This window comes from Myotis daubentonii, chromosome 1 (genome assembly GCF_963259705.1).
Source record: "Myotis daubentonii chromosome 1, mMyoDau2.1, whole genome shotgun sequence".
NCBI classification, from domain to species: domain Eukaryota; kingdom Metazoa; phylum Chordata; class Mammalia; order Chiroptera; family Vespertilionidae; genus Myotis; species Myotis daubentonii.
This window is the reverse complement of record NC_081840.1, coordinates 112765492-112788010: the sequence shown is the minus strand read 5'-3', so window position 1 is coordinate 112788010 and position 22519 is coordinate 112765492. Positions and strand designations below refer to the sequence as shown.

The window sequence follows — 22519 nt, the reverse complement described above, 5'->3', positions numbered from 1 at the left end:
TAGTTACCTACAAGGGAGTACCCATATGACTGTCAGCTGATTTCTCAACAGAAACTATGCAGGCCAGAAGGGAGTGGCAAGAAATATTCAAAGTGATGAATAGCAAGAACCTACAACCAAGATTACTCTACCCAGCAAAGCTATCATTTAGAAGGTCAGATAAAGAGCTTCACAGATAAGAAAAAGCTAACGGAGTTCATCACCACCAAACCAGCATTATATGAAATGCTGAAGGGTATTATTTAAGAAGAGGAAGAAGAATAAAAAGGTAAAGATAAAAATTATGAACAGCAAAGTGACAACAAATACATATCTATCAACAAGTGAATCTAAAAAATTAAGTGAATAAAAAATCTGATGAACAGAATAAACTGGTGAATATAATAGAATCAGGAGCATAGAAAGGGAGTGGACTGACAATTCTCAGGGGGAAGGGGATGTGTGGGTGCAGGAAGAGACTGTACAAAAATTATACACCTATGGACAAGGACAATGGGGGGGGTATAGGTACGGGGGTGGGAACTGGGTGGAGAGGAGCTATGGGGGGGAAAAGAGGAACAACTGTAATAATCTGAACAATAAAGATTTATTTTTAAAAAATAAAATATGAGGAGAAAAAAAGAAAGACCAAGAGAATGTCTTGCTCCACAACGAAATGTCCCCCAAGGTTTACGATCTGTTGACGATTTTTGCCGGAAACAATTTTTACCATGGCAATTGAGAAATGATTTTGCAACTCGGCACTCACTCCATAGTTACCAGCCAGCCCTCAAAATCCCTTATAAGAAAGAGCTCTCCCCTTTTTTACCCATGTATTATATTTATTATAATAATCTACTTATTCTTGATATGGACTTATATATTTCATTTTTTTAAAATTTATAATTTATCACCATGCTTATTTGGGTGTGCAAAGAATTCCAGATGTGGCCAGTAGGAGCCTCTTCATGACTCCTATGCCCTTGTGACATGTCCCCATTCATTTTTATGAACAGTTTTTTATCCTCACCTGAGGATGTGTTTATTGATCTGAGAGAGAGAGGAAGGGGGAGAGAGAAATAGAGAAACATCAATTGGTTGCCTCTGGTAAGCATCCTGAGGGGTAGTGGGATGGGAATCGAGCCAGAAACCTAGGCATGTTCTCTGACTGAGAATGGAACCTGCAACCTTTTTGTGTACAGGTTGATACTCCAATCAACTGAGCGATCTGACCAGGGCTTGTGAACACTTTCATGCTTATGTTGCCCCATCCCTGAAACTCATCATTTTTCCAGGAAATGGTGCCTTTGATGGGAAATGGTAGTAGAGATCAAGATTGAGGTGCTAGCAATTCACCATAGCTAAGATCTGGAAACAGCCTAAGTGCCCATCAGTAGATGAATGGATTAGAAAACTGTGGTACATCTACACAATGGAATACTATGCAGCTCTAAAAAGGAAGGAACTCTTACCATTTGCAATGGCATGGATGGAACTGGAGAGCATTATGCTAAGTGAAATAAGCCAGTCAATGAAGGAAAAATACCACATGATCTCACTCATTCATGGATAATAGAGACCATTATAAACTTTTGAACAATAATAGATACAGAGGCAGAGCTGCCTCAAACAGATTGTCAAACTGCAGCGGGAAGGCTGGGGAGCGTGGGGGTGCAGGAGGTAGGGGGGTAAGAGATCAACTAAAGGACTTGTATGCATGCATATAAGCATAACCAATGGACATAAGACACTGGGGGATAGGGGAGGCTAGGGGACTGTCTAGGGCGGGGGGGAAAATGGACACATATGTAATACCCTTTGTAATACTTTAAGCAATAAAAAAATATATATATATATCTGTCCAGTCAAAAAAAAAAAGATTGAGGTGCTAGGTATGCTTATAGCTAGTGGAGTGTTTTTGGTTCTTAGCCCTCTTAGCAGACAGAACTAGGAAATACATGCATGTATATATACATATGCATATAAATACATAAAATATGCACATTCACATGCATGTACATATATAAATGTACATATAAATGTGCACATATACATAATTTCAAGATCATAAATTCACATTACCTCAAATTCAAATCCATCACCAAAGGGTTCTATATTGCCTTCTGCATTCAATAGTTGTACGTCTCTTTTTCCACAGTGAGATCCCTGGCTCCCAACAACATCAAGTTCAGGGAACAACCACTTTGGAAAAACGTTTGGCATGCCTACTACAACACATACATATACTTATGCCCTAGCAATTCTACCCTTGGTATATCCCCAGCATAAGTGAGGACTTATGTCCACCAAAAACATACAAGAATGTTTATAGCAGTCAAAAACTGGAAAGAACCCAAAAGTCCATAAATACTAGAAAAAGTAAATAAATGGTGGTGGTATAATACTAAATTGCTATGAAAAAGAATGAAAATGTGAACATATTTCATGGAAATAAAGTTAAATAAAAGATGCCCAATGCAAAAGAGTATGTATGGTATTATTCCATTTATATGAAATTCAATAACAAGCAAAACTATGGAGCTAGACAGCAGAGTAATTAGTGGTAACCCTTGAGGCTTGTGGGGATTGGGATAATGACTTTCAGAAGCCTGGAAGGAGACTGCTGGGGTGCTGGAATGATCTATATCTTATTTGGGTAATAGTAACACAGGTATAATACAAATATAAAAATCTAGCTATAAACTTATAAATACCTTACTATATATAAGTAATATCCTAATTTTAAAATATTTTAATGCAGCTACAAATCAGGTTGCCAATGCAATTAACTCAACTGAAATGACCTAATCAACCCTATTTCAAGTGTTCAGGAAATGACAACTACATCAGAACTCAACCATCTGCCTGGCCACTACTGCTTTTCTGTCGTAAGACACATCCAGTGTCAGTGAAGACGGGAAAATGGCACATGCTAGCATTTAACAATGCAGTGTGTGGGCTTAGTGTCAGGGGGTAGTTTGTGTTGAGTTGAATGGGAATCTTTTATACCTCCCTTCCCACCCCCATGCCAAGGATTACACAATCCAAACCCTTAATAGCTTATGCCTTGTGTATAATGTCACGCGATTATAGGCGTCTTCTCAGATTGATTGCTGATAACTCGAAAAAGTTGGCTCTGGGAATCCTAAATACTCACAGACAGGGAGGGCAGGCATGTTGTGAGGGCTTCAGTAGAAGGGAGGAGCGAAGGCCACAACCCCCAGAACGGCCCTTTGGCCTCCCTCCTCTCAGTGTCTGCCCTATTGTCCAGGCAGAGCCAGAAGATGAGAGGTAAAACCTTTCCTCCCTTGATTGAGAAACATTTCTTTTGATCAGGGCTCAAAAATAAGAGATGAGAGAAGGCGTACTGCAGTGGTTCTCTAACTTTAAATGCACCACAGCCACCTGGGGGGCCTGAAGCTAGACCCCATCCCAGAGTTTCCAATTCAGCCAGCCTGAACCTACATGTCTGACCAGCTACCAGGATGCTGATGCTGCTGGCCCGAAGACCACACTGGTGAAAGGGAAGAATTTGGAATCAGATCATCGAAGTTCAAGTGCTGAACTCGACATAACAGCCTATGAACTTGAGCAAGCAACTTAATCTCTCTGAGCCTATTTCCTCGTCTGTATAAGAAAGGTAATATGTGTCCTGCTTGCCTTATAGGATTGGCATTCATATTATGAGTTCATTTGTGGGGTTTATTATTGAAGTATAATGACTTACAAAATTATATTAGTTTCAGGTGTACAACATAGTGATTTGATATTTATATATGTTACAAAGTGATCACCACACAAAGTTATGCTTGTCACCATACAAACTCATTACAGTACTAGAGGCCCAGTGCACAGATTCGTGCACTGGTGGGGTCCCTCAGCATGGCCTGCGGGTACTGGGCCAAAACCAGCAGTCCAACACCACCTGCCATTCCTGCTCATCCTGGCCCCACTGCGGTCTCCGGGCTGCGGCAACCAGCTGTGAGCCCTGTGTCTGGCACCCATCGGTCAGCTGAGCGGCGCTCCTGCTGTGGGAGCGCACTGACCACCAGGGGGGCAGCTCCTGTGTTGAGTGTCTTCTCCCTGGTGGTCAGTGCACATCATAGCTTAGGCTTTTATATATAGAGGTTATTGACTATGTTATCTATTCATTTGTGTTTTGAAAACCATCAATTATTAAACGGGTGCTCTTCACTTATTTGTGCCAGGAACTCTCTTGGAAGTTAATGGGTACATTTTCAGAATTTTTTTTTTAATCCATAAAATAAGATACAGAAGAGTACAAAGGAAACGGATTATACTGAAATATAATTATCAGCATATTTTTTGAAAGCAAATTTGCAATATAGTAGCAGGTGCTTCTTTATCATTAAAATAAGAGATCTCTTAGAGGGCCTAATAATCATAGTAATTATTATATATTGTGATGAGATTGTTTGTTTGTTTTTTTGTTTGTTAATGGAACCAAAGTTTATTGAGAGAAGCCAGTCCTGGAAAAGGTGCAGCTAGGATTTCAGGAGTAGCAAGTCCAGAGCTTCCTTTCCATGTTACAGTTGAGAGTAGTTTAGTATCCAAGCTAATTAAAGTCTAATAGCCCATTGGTGGAGGCCCACATGGCCATAAGCCACACGGGCATAGGGCAGCGGTTCTCAACCTGTGGGTCGCGACCCTTTGAGGGTGGAACGACCCTTTCACAGGGGTCGCCTAAGACCATCAGAAAACACATATATAATTACATATTGTTTTTGTGATTAATCACTATGCTTTAATTATGTTCAATTTGTAACATTGAAATTGGGGGTCACCACAACATGAGGAACTGTATTAAAGGGTCGTGGCATTAGGAAGGTTGAGAACCACTGGCATAGGGGATGTGCTCCCCCACAATAGGTATCCATTGTGCGCTATGCCAGGGGAGAAAGAAAGGGAGCACGCGCTTGTTTGTATATATGTTTACCTCACTGTCTTGTGATTGGTTATCTGCACTCTGTCTGTCTTGGTAATATTCATACATTTTAAAATTTATGCCTCTCATGCACACCCTTTCTTCCCACTCGAGTTGGGGTGTCTTAGTAGCTCCGCCGATTTGGGTTCCTGGTTTCGCTTCCTCCTCCCATGGTCCCATCCCTACCTACCTAACTTTTTCTGTCTCATTCCCCTCTCTGATTCGGAGACCCCAACTGCTGTTGAAATTTGGGGTGACAACTGCTCTGGCTACTTCCAACTGAAGAGGAACATGCAAGGGGTGTTGGGGCTCCATCAGAGGTGGACAATCTAAGGGACCATGGAAGATGGGAGGATGTCATTCAGAGTTCCATTTCTATAACCATCTGTAGTTTGATGGATTCTAGGCGAGAGAGGATGAAAAGAGTTAGACAATTGAGTAAACAAGGGCCAAACAATAATGCTAGGAACAGGTAGTAAACCCTGGATTTGGGCCTAAATTTTATGAGATTGAGAATGTGATATTTGTTCCCTTAACTACATAGTCTGCTAAGAATACCTTGTGTTCTCATATGTATACTTGTATGTATATATGTTGTTGACATATATATAGTAGGAAGGGCCATTCTATGACCAATTACCATGTGAACCAGTGAATTTAGTGACCTTTGTATATTTTGATCTGCGGGTGGTTAAACTGACATAAATCCTGAGCTAAGGCCTGACCAAACAAATGGGAGCTCTCTCTAAAACCCTGGAGTAAAACAGTCCAATCTGATCATGGGGGACCCTACTGGCATTTGCTGAGAAGTGTTTGTCTCCAAACTGCTAGATTGTATCACTTCTCTGATGCTGAGAGTGTCTGACTCAAAAAAAGCATTACATTCTCCCATGATAAATGAAAGGTTTATGTCCATCTCTGAAGAACATCTATGTACTTGTTAGGGTTATCTGAAAACTTTCCTAAAGTTATCTTAATTTGTCTTAAGCCTTGTGTGGAAGATGAAACTCTCCCCCTGCTACTGCCTGGAGAGGGCAGATGGTAGTCGGGGAGCCTGGGTGGCTGAGTTCCTCTTGTGGCTTGATGGGACTAGTCCTTCTCAGGGTCCTAGATAGATGAGGTGAACAAGATGGCTCAGGTGTATTTGGTGGGCCATTAGGCCCCGTCACCCCCTTAGGGGTTTCCGGCTCTCTGGTATTGCTTTGGGTCAACGCTGTTAAGAACAATGGTTTAATTTTGTATTGTTGATACAATTTTTATAGTTTCTTAAAGCAAAGAAGGCCTGAATACATGAGATCTCAGAACTATATAGTAATGAGTTTTTAAACAATTTTTCAAAGTATTTGTAACATCTTAATGTCATATGAATACATACGTGATTTCTATTGGTGACAAAGTCACAGTACTACTAGTACTATTATGGTCTCTTGCCTACATCTACACTAATAAAAGACAGAGATGCTAATGACCATACCTTTGCTACACCCTAAGCCACGCCCAGCAGCCAATCAGAGTGACTATATGCAAATTAACCCAACCAAGATGGTGGCCGGCAGCCACGGAGCTGGAGCAAGCAGGAGGCTTGGTTGCCCGGGCAATGGAGGAAGCCAAGCTTCCCGCCTGCCCTGAGCTGGCTGTGGCTTCTGCTCATGGCAACAAAGTTTCAATTATAGAAGACAAATAAATCCCAGATACCTGCTTCCAGCCAGCCTCCACTGGGAGTTTGGGTGGCTGGGGGTGTGGCCAGCCTGAAAACAGCCATCAACCCTTCACCCAGGCTGGCCACACCCTCAAGGGGTGAGGGTCCCCGCTGGGGGGCTTGGCCAGCCTGCAAACTGCCCTCAGCCACTCACCCAGACTGGCCAGGCACCCCAGCAGGACCCCCCCACCCTGAAGCAGGTGTGGCCAACCTGAAAACGGCCTTCAGCCCCTCACCCAGGCTGGCCAGGCACTCCTAAATAATAAAAGGGTAATATGCAAACTGACCCTAACAGCAGAACCACTGGGAATGACTGGTCACTATGACACACACTGACCACCAGGGGGCAGATGCTCAATGCAGGAGCTGCCCCCTGATGGTCAGTGCACTCCCACAGGGGGAGCTCTGCTCAGCCACAAGCCAGGCTGATGGCTGCCAGTACAGCAGTGGTGGTGGGAGCCTCTCCCGCCTCCTCAGCAGCACTAAGGATGTCCGACTGCAGCTTAGGCCTGCTCCCCACTGGCAAGTGGACATCCCCCAAGGGCTCCTGGGCTGCCAGAGGGATGTCTGACTGCCAGCCTAGGCCCAATCCCCCAGGGAGCGGGCCTAAACCAGCAGGTGGTCATCCCCCGAGGGGTCCCAGACTGCAAGAGGGCACAGGCCGGGCTGAGGGACCCCTCTGAGTGCACAAATTTTTGTGCACTGGGCCTCTAGTTTATAATAGAAGGAATGCTAAGATAAAGATGTAATTGACAGACCCTTCCAAGGTGGTAGTATGAAGTGAATAATTGTGTTCCATTTCCAGCTTCACTAGCATAGTCTGGGACTCGGTTGGGTTTGTGCCCATGTGTGGGCTTTTGTTAAAGCTCATAGACTAGACGGAAAATGTCAGGGCTGCAGACCTCAAGCTGGCATTGTGGCGGTGCCTGGTGATGTCGGACCCCTTCGCCTTTGACTTTGTTGTGCTGTTCTACTTCCCAAATAACTTCTAAGACCTGCTGAAAGATTGAGAAGCTTGGGATTTGCTAGTACTTCCAAAGGAAGAAACAACATCCAGATCACAGTGACCTGTTTGCTCTAAGGAAATCACCTTCTTTATTTGATTGTGGAAGCCAGTGGTTGGGTTGTCAACAACGGGCATTAAGGTTATGGGGTAAAATGTATGAGAAGCAGGGCTTAGATTATACACGATTCATAAGATCTTGGATGAGGGCATTGCTGGCACAGATAGTTTAAGCCAAATATATGTGCCAGGCATTGACAACTAAAACTGGAATAAAATCCAGCTGTCAAACAGAAGTGATTTCCTCACATTGACACAGCTGTGAGGTTGACTTTCAAACAAGCTTTGTCAAAGCCTGACCTTCGGTGAACACACCCACTAGCTAGAGTCATGAGTCATCTGCACCTTTCTGTCGGGTAGTGTTGGACACCATTTATAGCCCTGTGACTGCTGCAGCGGTTCTCAACTTCTGGCCCTTTAAATACAGTTCCTCATGTTGTGACCAACCATAAAATTATTTTTGTTGCTACTTCATAACTGTAATGTTGCTACTGTTATGAATCGTAATGTAAATATCTGATATGCAGATATCTTAGGCGACCCCTGTGAAAGGGTCGTTCGACCGCCAAAGGGGTCTCAACCCACAGGTTGAGAACCGCTGGCTTAGAGGCACATAAACGGTAGATACAGCTGTTTTCAGTATGTCTGACCAGGTTGCGGTTCTTTGGGAGCTGTTTCAGAAGCTGACCTGTGGGCATACGGAATCAGGAGTGTGTTTGCTAAAAATCTGGTATGGCTTTTATATGCTTTGCTGTTATAGGATAAGGGCTCCTCTAAACTTTGGAGGGATGTGTGAGTGACAGTAGACGGTAAAAAGATTCAGGTCCCATGTTTTATTTGCTGGAGGCCCTTGCAGCTCTCTCCTATGAAGTATTTCAAATGGTTCTTTACTAGAACTTTTTGTTTCCAGGTAATAACTTCTTGTACAATATTTCCATTAACAGCAATAAAATCTTAGCCAGAACTTACCTCAGTTCTGAGCTTTTGATACTCTGAATGGGATTTTAAGGAGAAGCTGTAAAAAATTGAAAATACATATATCCCTCAGGGTATGTCTGCTTGTACTGTGCTCTTTATATCAATTACAAAATCGTAAGCCTTTAAAAAAGTATATAAGCATATGGTAAAGCAAAATTTAAATGGTAGTAAAAAGATAGAAAATAAGAAATAATGGCTCCCTTCTCAACTCACATCCCAACCTAAACCCCAGTTTCTGTCCACAAATGTTAACAGTTTTATGACTTTCTCTAAAAAGCATTGTGCATGTGCCTGCATGTGTTATGTATATGCTTTTACATAAAGTATACACAAATGAGATCATACCAAACACACTGTTTTGCATTTTTGTTTCCTTCAAAAATGATCGTGGAGTTCTTGCCATACCCACACACACAGACCTATCTCATTGTTTTCAGGGCCCACTGCATGGACATCCACTATGACAATTTGCTTAAGCAATCCTCTACTGATGACTATTCAGGTTGTTTTAGTTTTTCTACATTTAAAAAAAAATCTTCAGAGAATATCTTGTTACAAATACTTTCGAACATTTAGAGAAGAGTATTACTCAAGTAGTTTCCTAGAAGTACAATTCCTGGGTACTTTATGTATAGGCACATAAAGTTTTAACAATATAATCACTGCCCTCCAATATGATTGAATCAGTTTATATTCCCACCAACAATGTTATGGGTGCTTGCTTCATATACCTGTCAATTCTGGCAGCATTACATCTTTTAAAACATTTGCCAATCTGGTGTATCAAGAATATACCATTGTGGTTTTGATTTGCATTTCTTAAATTATAAGCAAGGTAGAGCATCTTTTAATTTACTTATGGAATATTTGTACTTGTTTCTCTGTGAATTGCCTATTTATCATTTCTTGCCTTTCTTTTGATGTTGCCTTTTTCTACTTTTGTGTTCATCAAATAGCAAGTTCCTACTACCCGGTGAGCACTGTGCTGGGACTAGAGCTCTAACAGTGAGGAAGCACCACTGCCTTTGCCCTTTAGGAACTTAGGGTGTCCTGGGAGATAGACATTCATTAGAGCAAGTGAGAGAAGAGACAGGCTTGGGCTGGGGGTGGGAGAAGACTGCTGAGGAGCTGACAGCTAAAGAACAAATAGGAGAAAGACAGACACTGTATGATTTCACATATATGCAGGATCTAATGAACAAAATAAACAAAATAGAAATAGACTTATAGATACAGAGGGAAGGAGGGTTGGAGGGCTGGGTAAAAGCTGTGAAGGGATTAAACAAAAACAAACAAACAAAAAACACACCAAAAAACCTCATAGACACAGACAATAGTATTGTGATTACCAGAAGAAGGAGGTGAGGGGAGGTAGGAAAGGGTAAAGAGGGGATAAATGGTGATGGAAGGAGACTTGGCATGGAATGGTGAAGACACAATACAATATATAGATGACGTATTATAGAATTGTACCCCCGAAACCTATAATAATTTTATTAACCAATGTCACCCCAGCAAATTCAATTAAAAAAAATAAAGGGAAAAAAAGATCAAATGGGACTGGAGGCTCACGGAAGTATGTCTGGAGGAGGGCACAGCATTTTGGAGGGAATATGATGTGTCAGATGAGCTAAAAGGAGGCCAGAGAGCAGAGCACAGAGAAGACAGTGATACAAGATATGGCTCTGGCCTCATTAATGATTGGGGTTTTTCCCTAGAGAAAGAGAAAGCTATTGAAGGATTTTGAGCTGTAGTTGGTGACCAAATCTGAACTCTGAAAAGATCACACTTGCTGAAAAGAAGGGAAACAGAAAGACTAAGCTGAAGGTTTTTGAGTTAGTGCAGATAAGCTCTGATAGTAGCTTGGCACTTGATTATGGTGATGGACAAGGAGAGAAGCAGATGGGCTCAAGAAATATGGAGGAGGACAAATAAAATTTGATGATGGATGGATAGAGGTGACAAGGAAGGGAGGAAGTGTCCAGGATGGTTCCTAGGTTTCTAATTAGATAGTGGCACCATTTACTGAAACAAGAAACACTGGTAGATTTAGGGATAAGTTCAGTCTTAGACAACACATCTGAGTGAAGCTGTCAAGTCAGCAATTAGATACAGAAGTCTGGGAGCAGAGGAAATGTCTGGATTGGAAACATAAATTTGAAAGTCACTGCACACAGTAATTAAAGCCATGGACATGGGCACAATGGCCCATGAATCCCTGAAGAATGCTAATACTTAATAGCCCAGTAGAGAAAGATGAGACAGAGAGGAAAAGCAGAAGCCTGAGAGCAGTGGAAAGCAAGCCAAGTGTGGTGTCCCAGAAACCAGTGAGTGTTTCAAATAGGATGGAATGGTCAATAGTGCCAAACGCCGCTGAGATGTCTAGTAAGAGGCGGCCTGAAAAGTTCCCGTTGGATTTAGCAACATGACAGCTTTGGTGACATTAATATGAATTGTTTCAGTAGAATAATGGGGGCAAAGGTCAAACAGGAAATGATTGAGGAATGAATGGAAAATGAGGACATGGAAGCACTGTATGGCCCACTCACGAGAAGTGTGGTTTTTGATAGAAAACAGCCCAAACCTATTCTTCCTCAGTGTCTATTCTTGACCCTTCTTTGCCACTCAATAAGCTGAATTGATTTTATAATTCAATGTTCCATAGCTGTGGTCTCTCAGTAGCCATAGCAACAAGGGGCAGAGTCTGAAGGGGAGGCTGCTTGGAAAGAATTGGAGGTTCTTTCATCCTTGGAGCAGCCTCCATTACAGAATCACTACTGAAACCAAGGTTAAGAAACAAAGAGCCCTTCCCTAGGCAGTTTGGCTCAGTGGATAGAGTGTTGGCCTGCAGACTGCAGGGTTCCGGGTTCGATTCTGGTCAAGGGCACATGCATGGGTTGCCAGCTCAATCCCTGGTAGGGGGCGTGCAGGAGACAGCCAATCAATGAGTCGCTCTCATTGATATTTCTATCTCTTTCTCCCTCTCCCTTCCTCTCTGAAAGCAATAAAAATATATCTTAAAAAACAGGGAAAAAAAAGAAACAAAGAGTCCTTTGTTTTAGAGACATCTACTGAAAAACAAGTAAAAATGGAGTCTGGGGTTTGCAAAGTGAAATAAGATAAGCCATGAATTGATCATTGTTGAAGCTGGGCAGTGGGCACCTGGATGTTTATTATATTGTTCTCAATTCTTGTGTTTACATATACAGTTTCCACAATGCGTTGTAAAACATTACATTTAGGAACTCGGTGAGATGAAAGTTCGAAGAGCCCAGGACCCACTGTTTACATGGCACTTACGAAGGATCTCCTTCAATCTGCCATTGGCTTGTGGACTTCAAGGTGCCACATGTCTAAGGAAACAAGTCTGCTCTAGTGTGCTGTCCCTTCTTCCCTCGTTAACCCTGACTCCTGCTTCTTTCCTCTCCTTCTTTTTTACCTCCCTGGTGAGTGTGGACTTCAAATCACAGTTCCATCACTTACCATCTCCGTGAACTTGAACGAAGTCCCTCTGGTCTGTGAACCAAGTCTCTGAAAGATCGGGTTATGCATCTGCTTAGCAATGTTTCGAGGATTAGTTCTGACAGTGTATGTGGAAGTATCTAACGTAGCTCACGGAACTCAGGGGGGTAACAGAAATAAATGAAGCTGGCCTGGCAGGAGACAATCTTGTGACACTGCTTGGCCTTTCTTTAGCTTTGCCACTTTTAGGAGGCATACAAGTAGAAAAATTATGTGAAAAATTCATTCCATAAGAAACATTGCACTGCAAGCATGATCACAAGTGGAATACATAATTCATATTCATTAATAAATGGGAAATAAACTAAGACTTCACCTAAGTGGTGGGAATTAGGGCAAACCAGAGCATGCAGGCTCCATCAAAAAGGGGCAGTCCTCCATAGCGCTAACCGATCGCTGCCTCGAGGGAATGCGGCCAATGTTAACATGTCTTCTTGTTTTACAAGACAAGCTAATGCTCTAAATTTTTCATGTGAAATATCCCAACTCTTAAATTTAAGTTAAATTACATTAAAAAAATAATAATACAAAGGCACAAAGGCCAAATTAAGCCCATCTGCAGGCCAAAATCAGCTACTGAGCTGCCAATGTGCACCCTCTCACCTAGATAATTGGATATAATAATTTCCCCTCACCTAACCACGCTTGCCCTTCATTTCTACGGTAGAAGAGATCGAAGTGGGTTGAAGAGGTGATGAAGCCCAAAGGGATGTGATCTAGACGCCTCCTCCTGCCTCAAGGCCTAGGCCAGTGCCTGGCACAGAGTGGATCCTGATGAAAAACGTAATGAATCAATAAGTCAGTAACAGGGGATAGGGGACCGGTTCAGGTTTTTTTTTGCATACCCTGGGCTTACCTGAGAAACTGTGTCATTTCTCTCGACAGCCCTGCGAAGTCGTTCTGGCCGCTCCATCATCAACGGGAACTGGGCAATTGACCGGCCTGGAAAATACGAGGGTGGAGGGACAATGTTCACCTACAAGCGTCCAAATGAGATTTCGAGCACTGCTGGAGAGTCCTTTCTGGCTGAAGGTCCCACTAACGAGATCTTGGATGTTTATGTGAGTTTGTATGTTTCTGGGCTGTTCTCTGGATTGTTTATTTTGTTGCTTCTAAGGGCCACACTTAGAACAAAAAGCAACAAACCGTTGCCCATGCTTAATATGACCATCTGAGCGGAGTCCTTGGGGGTGCCCTTGCATCTTGGCCTTCGTCTTCACCATTCACCCTGAATGTGCCCAGCTCCCAGAAACCTTAAACTCCACCAGATGCTTAGAACCCTCAGAGTTTATTGACCCAGTAAAACCAATTTTACTTGTTGAACCAAATCAGAGGCAAAACATATCCTTTATTTCATGAGCATTGGATCTCCTCCAGGCACTTTCCTCCTAATGCTAATTTGGCATGTTTTCTTTTTATGGCAAAAGAAAGCAAATGCCTAAAGCAAGACAAGACCGCTCACAGTTCCCAGCCCTCTTCAAATTCTGTTAAAGCAAATGAAGACGGGAGAACTCCAGCGTGCTCCAGGTGACCCAATAAAGCGCAGAGTAGCAATACAGAGGTTTACTAGGCACTCCCTGCTTCACAGGGAACTTAGCTGACTTAATAAGAAAATCAATTATTAAGTTACACAAGTTAAAAATGGTCCTTGTTTTTTAAGAAACACTAGAATCCAGTCTTCTTCATCAGGAAATAAAAGGTGACAGAAATAAAAGCTTGAAATTGGGTTTTATGATAAAAAGAAGGAGCTTGCTTATAGATATGCATTCTCTTACAACCTCCAAAACCAGCACATGATGTGTGCTTTGTTAGGGTTTTATATATATATTACTTCTCCAAATTTACATGTTTGTTCCTCTTGGGCCTAGTGGCTCATGGACTGGAAACAATAAAGAAAGCCTTGTTATAGTTAATTTTCGATATTCTTTTACACTGTCCAATGGTTGTTGGACTCTGGGTAGGTTTAGAATGGCATCAGGGATAAAAAGCCAGATTGTTAAAGGACCACCGTGGGTGGTCTAGGATGTGGTGGCCAACAATAATTTTCTAAATGGGACAAGGTTTGTACTGGCAGAACGCTCACGCAGCTCAAGAGGCACGGGAAGATGGAGAGAGGGTTTCCGGCCACAAACCAATTGTGAAATTGTGTGAAAGGAGAAGTAGGTGAGGGGATGAGGGGTAAACCGCAGGAACCTGAGGTCATAACACTGTCTCGCAGGGCTCTGTGTGCACCACCATGGTTTCTGAGTGTATGAAGTCCATTGGGTGATTTATAAAAGGGAGGCCTCGTTTCACATGCAGGGAAGACATAAGAGTTAAAGGCATAAATGGACATAATAGACATGTTCAGGAACCAAACTGCTTGAAGCTGAGAAGACTTGAGATCATCTGTGATTCCAACTTCTTCTCCAGATGAAGAAATAAAAAACTGAGATTAAGGGACTTGATCTAGATTAGACAGCTGGTCAACAAGAGAGCCGCTGTATGAAGCAGTAAAGACCGAAATACCAGGATGTGGAGTGTCTCCTTACCTGACTCAATTTACTCAGTAAATCCTCGTTCCGCTGGTGAACTGAGCCCATCACCCTGCTGCCCGCCAGGAAAGCCATGGGCGTCTGTGCCCCAGAACCATAGAGAGGGGTTCATTCTGCTGGGCCATGCTGATTTACTTTTTCTTTTGCCCCAGAGAAGTCTCACTGCTGACCTCCACAGCCCTGTGCAGCTTCCTGCTTGCTGTTCTACTTTTGTCATCAGTTCCTAAGACAATAGGACCTAGGGACAGTTACTTCCCTTAGACCTGTTTTCCTGACCCCATCTCTTTGTGGTCTGGAGCTTTCTATGGATGAGAAGTGGAGGAACCCAAGAGTCAAAGAGGAAGAGGGTGGGGGCAGGCCTTTCCTGAGCCAGCCTCACTGGCCACGTAGAAAATGTTGAAAGAACCTGAAGGATCCAGCTGGCACTGCCAGAGGTGGGCCCTTTGCTCGACTCTCTCGCCACCTAGTGTTCAAACAAGTTCTGTGTAGTGTCAACACGTATCTGCCTGGACACTTTGAGAGCACTAAGCAAAATCTAAGCCCTGGTATAGGATGGTTGGGAGCCTACAAAAAGGTTCCAATCATTGCTCCCATCTTCCTATTTGGAATTTATAAAATGTTCACTTTCAGCCTAGTTTTCTTTTAAGTTTTTCCTTCTTCTAAAGCAAATAACAAAAAGCCATCTGGAAATAGCTTTCATAGCTATTTGGTTAATCTGCCACAGGGTCACTAATATTATTAGATGTGAATCAACCCCCTCATTTGTAGATCCTGTCACTTATTCCACTGAACCCAAAGTCAGGGGGACGTGGATGTGCGTGCCAGCCCAGTGACACTGACTTTTGTATTGTCAGATGATACACCAGCAGCCTAACCCCGGAGTCCACTATGAGTACGTTATCATGGGGACCAATGCCATCAGCCCACAAGTGCCACCTCACAGGAGACCAGGTAAAATCCCTTGTTTTTCTGCCAAGCACTCAGGTCATTTCTCTTTATTTATTTTTAATTTCAGTTCAATCTCATTTCCTTTTTATTAAAGTTCAAGTTACCATTACATGGTTTGGTACTCAGTAAAGGAAGACTTGTCCAAATAAGGTAGTATGTTATCATCAGTATTTCCAGGTGATTGTTTACACTCAAGTCGTATCATCAGTAAATCCTTGGGAATCCTATCGATGGGGTTTATACTTTGTCAAGGCCCAGTGCCTCTGGAGTGGAGATTCCCAGTTCATTTAAAGTTGGTCTAAGTTCCTGGATGACATAGGGTAGGTTTCCTTATGCGGTCCTGCTTTGTCCTTAACAACCTCTAGGATGCGAACAGCACTAGCAAAATCATTTAACCGTCTGCATGCCCGCAAAGCAGCATCAATGATTTTGGGTTCTGGAACCAGATCATAGCCAACAAGCGTGTTCATCCCTTTCCGCAATTCCCAGGCATCAATACCTGGCTTGTTGAAGTATGTCACCCAGCGAGCATCTGTCTCATGTGACCCATGGGAGTATTAGCCAACTGATAGCTCCGGGGACAGGACGGGAGCCGGGCAGGGTGCAGGAGGGCTCAGCGGAGAGGGGCACCCAGCATACCAAGACAGGGGGATGCAGGCTAAGGCTGAAAGTTGGGGCATTTCCTTTTAAAGCCCCTTCCCTCTTCTTCTTGTGCAGCTACCCTCTGTCTCTAACTCAGCACAGAGAAAACCCAGGGACGCATACTTCAGAGTCAGTGGCCCAGATGTCGCCATTTATCTGAGCCTTTGCTGATTCAAAAACAAGTGAACATCCTGGGTCTTTCTCTCCAGGTCCTCATTTTGAAATGCCTTATACTGGTTTCTTATTGTTGCCATAATAAATCGCCTCAAGCTTAGTGGCTCAAAACAACAGATTTACTCCTTTACTGTTCTAACAGTCAGAAGGCCAACATGGGTTTGCTGGGCCAAAATCAACATATCGTTGCCATGTCCCCTCCGAGGCTGTAGGAGAGAGTGTTTCCTTGCCTCTTTCCAGAGGCTGCTTGCTTTCCTTGGTTCACGGCCCCTTCCTCCATCTTCCAGGCCAGCTGAGTAGTCCTTCACATCTCTTTCTGGCTCTTACCCTTTGCTTCAGTCATCACATCTTTCCCTGACACTCACCCTCCTGCCTCTTTCCTATAAGGACCCTTATTGGGGCCACCCAGATAACCAGGATAAGCTCTCCATCTCAACATCTCAATCACATCTCCAAAGTCCCCTTTGCCATGTAAGGTGACATATTTCAGGCTCCAGGGATGGGGACACAGACATCTTCTGAGGGCCACTGGTCTGTCTGTCAGTGCCTTTCCTGTTGGCCCCCTTTTGCTTCTGTTAACATATGTTGACCTATCAGAAAAGAACACCGAATTCACACCTAGCAACCTGCCTCTTCCCTGGGGCTCTGCAGGCAGCTTTTGCTTAGGAATGGCACACACTCGGGCTCTGCAGATGTTTCTTTACCGAGTGCTGCTGGAGCCCACCACCTGAAGGGAGACTGTCTTTTCCATCTTTCAAACAGGAAGGTCTGCAGAAATATTTATGATGATAGTTGCTCACACGCACTGGGTCCTTGTTGTGTGCTGGACACTGCTGATCCCTTCACATAAATTAGTCATCCAGTGTTCACCATAGTGCTCAGAGGAAAGTACTATTATCAGCCTCATTTTAAAAGTAAGGAACTGAAAGCTTAGAGAGAATAGGTTCTTACCCAGATCCCACAGTAACCTCAGGCCAGTCTGTGTGACTAGCCCTGTGCTTGTTATACTGCCAAGAGCAGTGATGGCGAACCTATGACACCCAAATAACCAGGATAATCTCTCCATCTCAAAATCCCAAATAACCTGGTTATCAGAGGTGACACCCGAACTCATTTTTTTGGTTGATTTTTCTTTGTTAAATGGCATTTAAATAAATAAAATAAATATCAAAAATATAAGTCTTTGTTTTACTATGGTTGCAAATATCAAAAAATTTCTATGTGACACGGCACCAGAGTTAAGTTAGGATTTTTCAAAATGCTGACACACCGAGCTCAAAAGGTTCACTATCACTGGCCTAGAGGCTACCTGGCCCAATGCCTGTCCTACAGAGAGAGGGGACAGGTGCGAGACCTGGCACATCCATCCTTTTCTGGGCTGCTGATCAGATAATAAGGTTACCTGATGCCACTGGCCACTGGGAAACAACAGCCTGCAGTGCGTCAGACACATAGGGTCCAAGTGTTGTTCAAACTCCAGGTTAGCATAGCCAACCCGACAGAATTTTTAAACCATTTCCAGGAGCAATACACAGTCTGAGAACCAAGTCCAGGTGGCAAACTATTAATGCTGACTTACAAGGGCAACTGGACAGACTACTTGAGATCGTATAGGATATTGATCATTGATAACAAGTCTAATGGGTTTCACCTAACACGTAGCATGGAGTTCTGCATCCGTGGCCTGGGACAGGGCGGGCCCAGAAGGGGTCATTTGTAAAAAGTTGGTGAGGAAGGGCATTCTGGACCAGGTTTCATCCTCCATATCAGCTGAGTCAGGAGGACAGAGCCTGACTCCAACTCTGCCACTTTCCTGCTGTGCATCCTCCGGCAAGTCAGTAACTTCTCTGAACACATTTCCTGTCTAAAAGCAGAGAGGGAAAAACTACACTCAAAAGTTTTGTTTTGAGGGGGGCAGCAGGGAGGGAATTTAATAAATTAGGCATCAATCCTTGTGCCCAGTACATACAAAGTACTCAAAAGTGTTTTTTGCTGATAACATCATGGATAGTCTCATTTATATCAACATGCCTGGTTTTGGCTCTGTTCTTTTAATTTGCATGTCATATTTTAAACCACAAAGTATTGTAAGTAGCCAACTAGATAAAAATGTGCTGGTGAAGAGACAAAGAAAGCCCTGTGTTTTAACTTGATTTGACAGTAACTGTAGAATTTGCTCCTTATTTTGCAATAAACTAATATGTGCTTGGATAAATGTTGCCAAATTGCTCTCCAAAATTTGCATCTTATTTGCAGACTCTTTTACAGTGTATGAGAGCGTGTTTTCAGGAACTTTCAGCAAGGAGTGGAGGGATTAAGGGTTTCCAAGGTCTCTAATCTTTATTGTTAGGCAAATAGATTTGTTGTTGTTCTTATTCTCACCTGTAGTTCTTTAATTATGAGTGAAGTTGAGCACTTTTGGCTGCTTGTATTTCTTTTTTAATAAATTGTCTCTCCCTGGCCCTTGCCTACCTTTCCTACTTGGATGTTCATCTTTTTCTTATTTGTTTTTAATAATGTTTTAAACATTAGGGAAATTTGTGTCTGCTTATTTTAAATATATGTGCTATGAATTAGAAATGATCTCATGCTACCTGATTTCAAATGTTGAAGCAGTTTCCTCTTTACGACTCACCCTCCAACCTGAACTTCCTTCTGTGTGGCCCTGGCCTCTCCCAGGGGAGCCCTTCCATGGCCAGCTGCTCCCGGAGGGGAGGAGTCAGGAGGCGGGAGAAGAGAAGGAACGGACTGAGGAGAAGGAAGGCTTGCACGGTGGGGCACCAGAAATATTCACCTCAGAATCTGCGCAGACCTTCTCAGCCAGGCATCCAGATAGATTTTCTTCCCGCTGGCCGGGCAATTTGGTGCTACCAGCACCACAGCCCCCACGACGAAGCCGAGATCACAACTGGAAACAGCTTGGGACCACGGAGTGCTCCACGACCTGTGGGAAAGGTGAGGTGTGGGCTGGCAGGGCCTCTGTGAACCAGGAGACAGGTGTGTGTGTGTTGGGGTGGCAGTGGGCAGGGGGCAGGGAGGGGCAGGGAGGGGCAGGGACATGAGCCTGCCCTGCAATGGCTCACTAGTGTGAGGTTATGTGGGGGGGTCTCCAAGATCACCCTCAGGTTGGACTTACGAGACAGCAAAGCTGCTGTGCTCATGGTTACAACTTATTACAATGAAAAATATATAGGTTAGAATTGGCAAAGGGAGACAGAAAGCTAGAGATAATTACACATCGAGGCCAAAACCTTTTTGGCGAGGACCATGACACGATAGAGGTAAGCAGTATGAAAGTTAATTGACACAGGAACCCAAGATCAAAATGTATTTTTACTGAAATAGTCTGCCATTTGGGTTTGGTGTGATGCCTGTTGCAGGAACCAGATACACTCAGAACCAGGTGGAAACAAGGGAAAGTTATAAAAAAGATAAAAATGGTTGTCATGTGGTTTTACATCGAGGGTGGCATGTGTAGATTCTCCTCCATTTCATGTCTTTAAAAATCGCCTGGCCCAGCCCGCCCAGGAGGGTGAGATGCGGCCCTCTCTGGAGATGGTCAGACATTGCTTTGTGGACATAAAGGATGAGGACAAAAGCATGTGGCTTTAGCCAGCTCGCCCTCATGCTGCTCACACAGCCTGTTCACCAGATGATGCCACTTACTCATCCAGGAGGCCATTCGGCAGGTCCCGTCTGTTCCGTACCAGATGTGATGCTGGGACCTACATCTAAAGGTTCTGCTTATCTTGCCTGCCTCAACACCACTCCAGTCTTCATGGTTCACGCTGAAATAAAACCTACCACCCTTACTGTTCTCTGGTATCTGGCAGGCACTCTCCTGCTTGCACTTCACCATCTAGCTCGGACATCACCTCCTCTGTGAAGCCTGCCTGATTCTGTAAGGCAGAGGTCGGCACTTCTCCCCTGGACCCCACGGCAATTTGGGAAACAGTTCTTTTTGTCCCAGCTCTGCTTGGCTTGGCTGTCTCCATGAGTGTACACTTTGCAACCTCTACAGCTGGTATCATACCAAGCACACAGTAGGTGCTCCTCAAGTGCTTCTTGAATGAATGGCTCTGTATCTATATATCAGCTATTAGAAAAGATACAAGGGTAGCATTTACATCTTCATTGCATCCTGGATATACAAATCTGTTATTGCCTTTGCCCATGTTCTATCAGTAACATAAAGAATGTGGATTTATGTATTCAAAGCTGAAGAAGCTCTTTCTCTAGATTTCCATATTATCATTATTATTATTTTTAATATATTTTATTGATTTTTTTACAGAGAGGAAGGGGGAGAGAGAGTTAGAAACATCGATGAGAGAGAAACATCGATCAGCTGCCTCCTGCACACCCCCTGGTGGGGATGTACCTGCAACCAAGGTACATGCCCTTGACTGGAATTGAACCTGGGACCCTTCAGTCCGCAGGCTGACACTCTATCCACTGAGCCAAACCAGTTAGGGCTCCATATTATTTTTATTCATGCTCTGAGATAGTCTTTCTCCTTTGCATTGTGGGGACACACACACTTCACCTACGCACTCAGTGCCTAACATGACATGCTCACTCATCCTCTTTATCCTGGTAAACTGCACTGATTCTCAGGCCAAAGAGCTGCTGAAGAAGTGCCTTGGAAATAGAAGAAAAACAGAGATGTCTTATTCCTCTAACACTCCCTTCTTGCCTCCCCCTGGCCCCCTTTTTTCTCCCATGTGACAAATGGCAGTAGCCCATGGATGGCCCTCCTTTGGTCCCTTGAAGGTTTGCTCCCAGACATCAAAAGCCTCAGTCAAAGGTGAAGGGCAGGTGAGGCCCTGTGAATGCACCAAACGCTTAGCTCATCTCACGGACATCAGTGGTGGTGGTAAGAGTGTCGTGACAAGAAAGTCTGAGCCTGCCAGTGCTGTCCGGCTCTTTTCTGGGCAACCCAAGCCATTCCCCTTGTGACCTCATCGTTTGTCCCCACACTGACCCTCTCCCAAGCTCTTCTCCAGCCCCTCGCACATTTCTATGCCGTCACGTTGAAATTTCTCTTTCTGTAAATGTCAGCATCATGACATCATCACAGAAGGGGCCCTGTCACGGGCATTCAGGTATGGCCTGTACTCCGTTCAGTCATTGGTAAGACCTCTATCTGGTCAAACTCTTGGCCTGATTGGTTGGTATGTGGAGTTCCACACTGGACTTATTTATTTTCTTCTTGCTCCTTATTTTGTCCATCTCTCCATAATGCCTTACTGACCTCTGCCTGTGGTACAGTGCCCTGTCCAACTTAATGTACTTCTGTTTTGATCAATACATCCAACATATAACCCAACCAAACGGATCCCAGGTTCTTCCTGCTGCCTGAAGCCCAGTCAGCACCTGACCTCACCACCCTGTTCCTGCTGAATGGCATGCTGGGACAGTGAAGAGATGGCCAGGTTTCTCCCTTTCTGCAGAAATCAACATTGACCCAAAGAAAGAAACCATCGTGGTCACTGGAGTCAAGAATTATAGATCTGGTATTTTCTCAACATCGGAGAAACAGGGAGAGCCTCTAACTTTATTTCCTCAGCTAAACGTTGGAGCTAGACCATGGACAAGTGTACTGTAAAGGTGGTGAGATGGTGGGAGAGGGCAGGCAGAGGCCATGGGCAAACAGCCCAAGCAGGACACCTCTTTGCAAGACACAGAGCATTCCTACGGTAGTCCATGTCCTTTTCCCTAGAAATACTAAATCTCCCTCTCACTTGAATGCCAAGTGGTTGGGGTAGTTGCTATTTCCAACCCACAAACTTGTAAGTAGAAAAGTAAAATTCAAGTGGTCTGAAGGGAAAGGGATAGGCTAAAAAATAAGACTTTTGCTTAATCCCTTAATAGCTGAGTCCCAATGGACACCCTTAAAGCCATGCACTGAATCTATGCACCTTTTAACTGAGAACAACGTGCTTAATGTTTGTTCACTTTAATTGAAGATCCTTCTTAAATGGAAGCAGATATACCGCTGGACCAAACTTAATTCCGCAAAAGTTTTTGCTTCC

General features: G+C 43.7%; 1 protein-coding gene across 2 annotated transcripts in view; it reads left to right on the top strand.

Annotated features, from left to right (window-relative positions):
• THSD4 (thrombospondin type 1 domain containing 4) overlaps positions 1–22519 on the top strand; it is a 590633-nt gene that overhangs the window by 532487 nt on the left and 35627 nt on the right. For both annotated transcript variants that reach the window (XM_059658415.1, XM_059658426.1), the window contains 3 exons: positions 13072–13247; positions 15575–15671; positions 19164–19439. In XM_059658415.1, coding sequence (XP_059514398.1) covers positions 13072–13247; positions 15575–15671; positions 19164–19439 — 549 coding nt within the window. The remainder of the gene's footprint in view (positions 1–13071; positions 13248–15574; positions 15672–19163; positions 19440–22519) is intronic.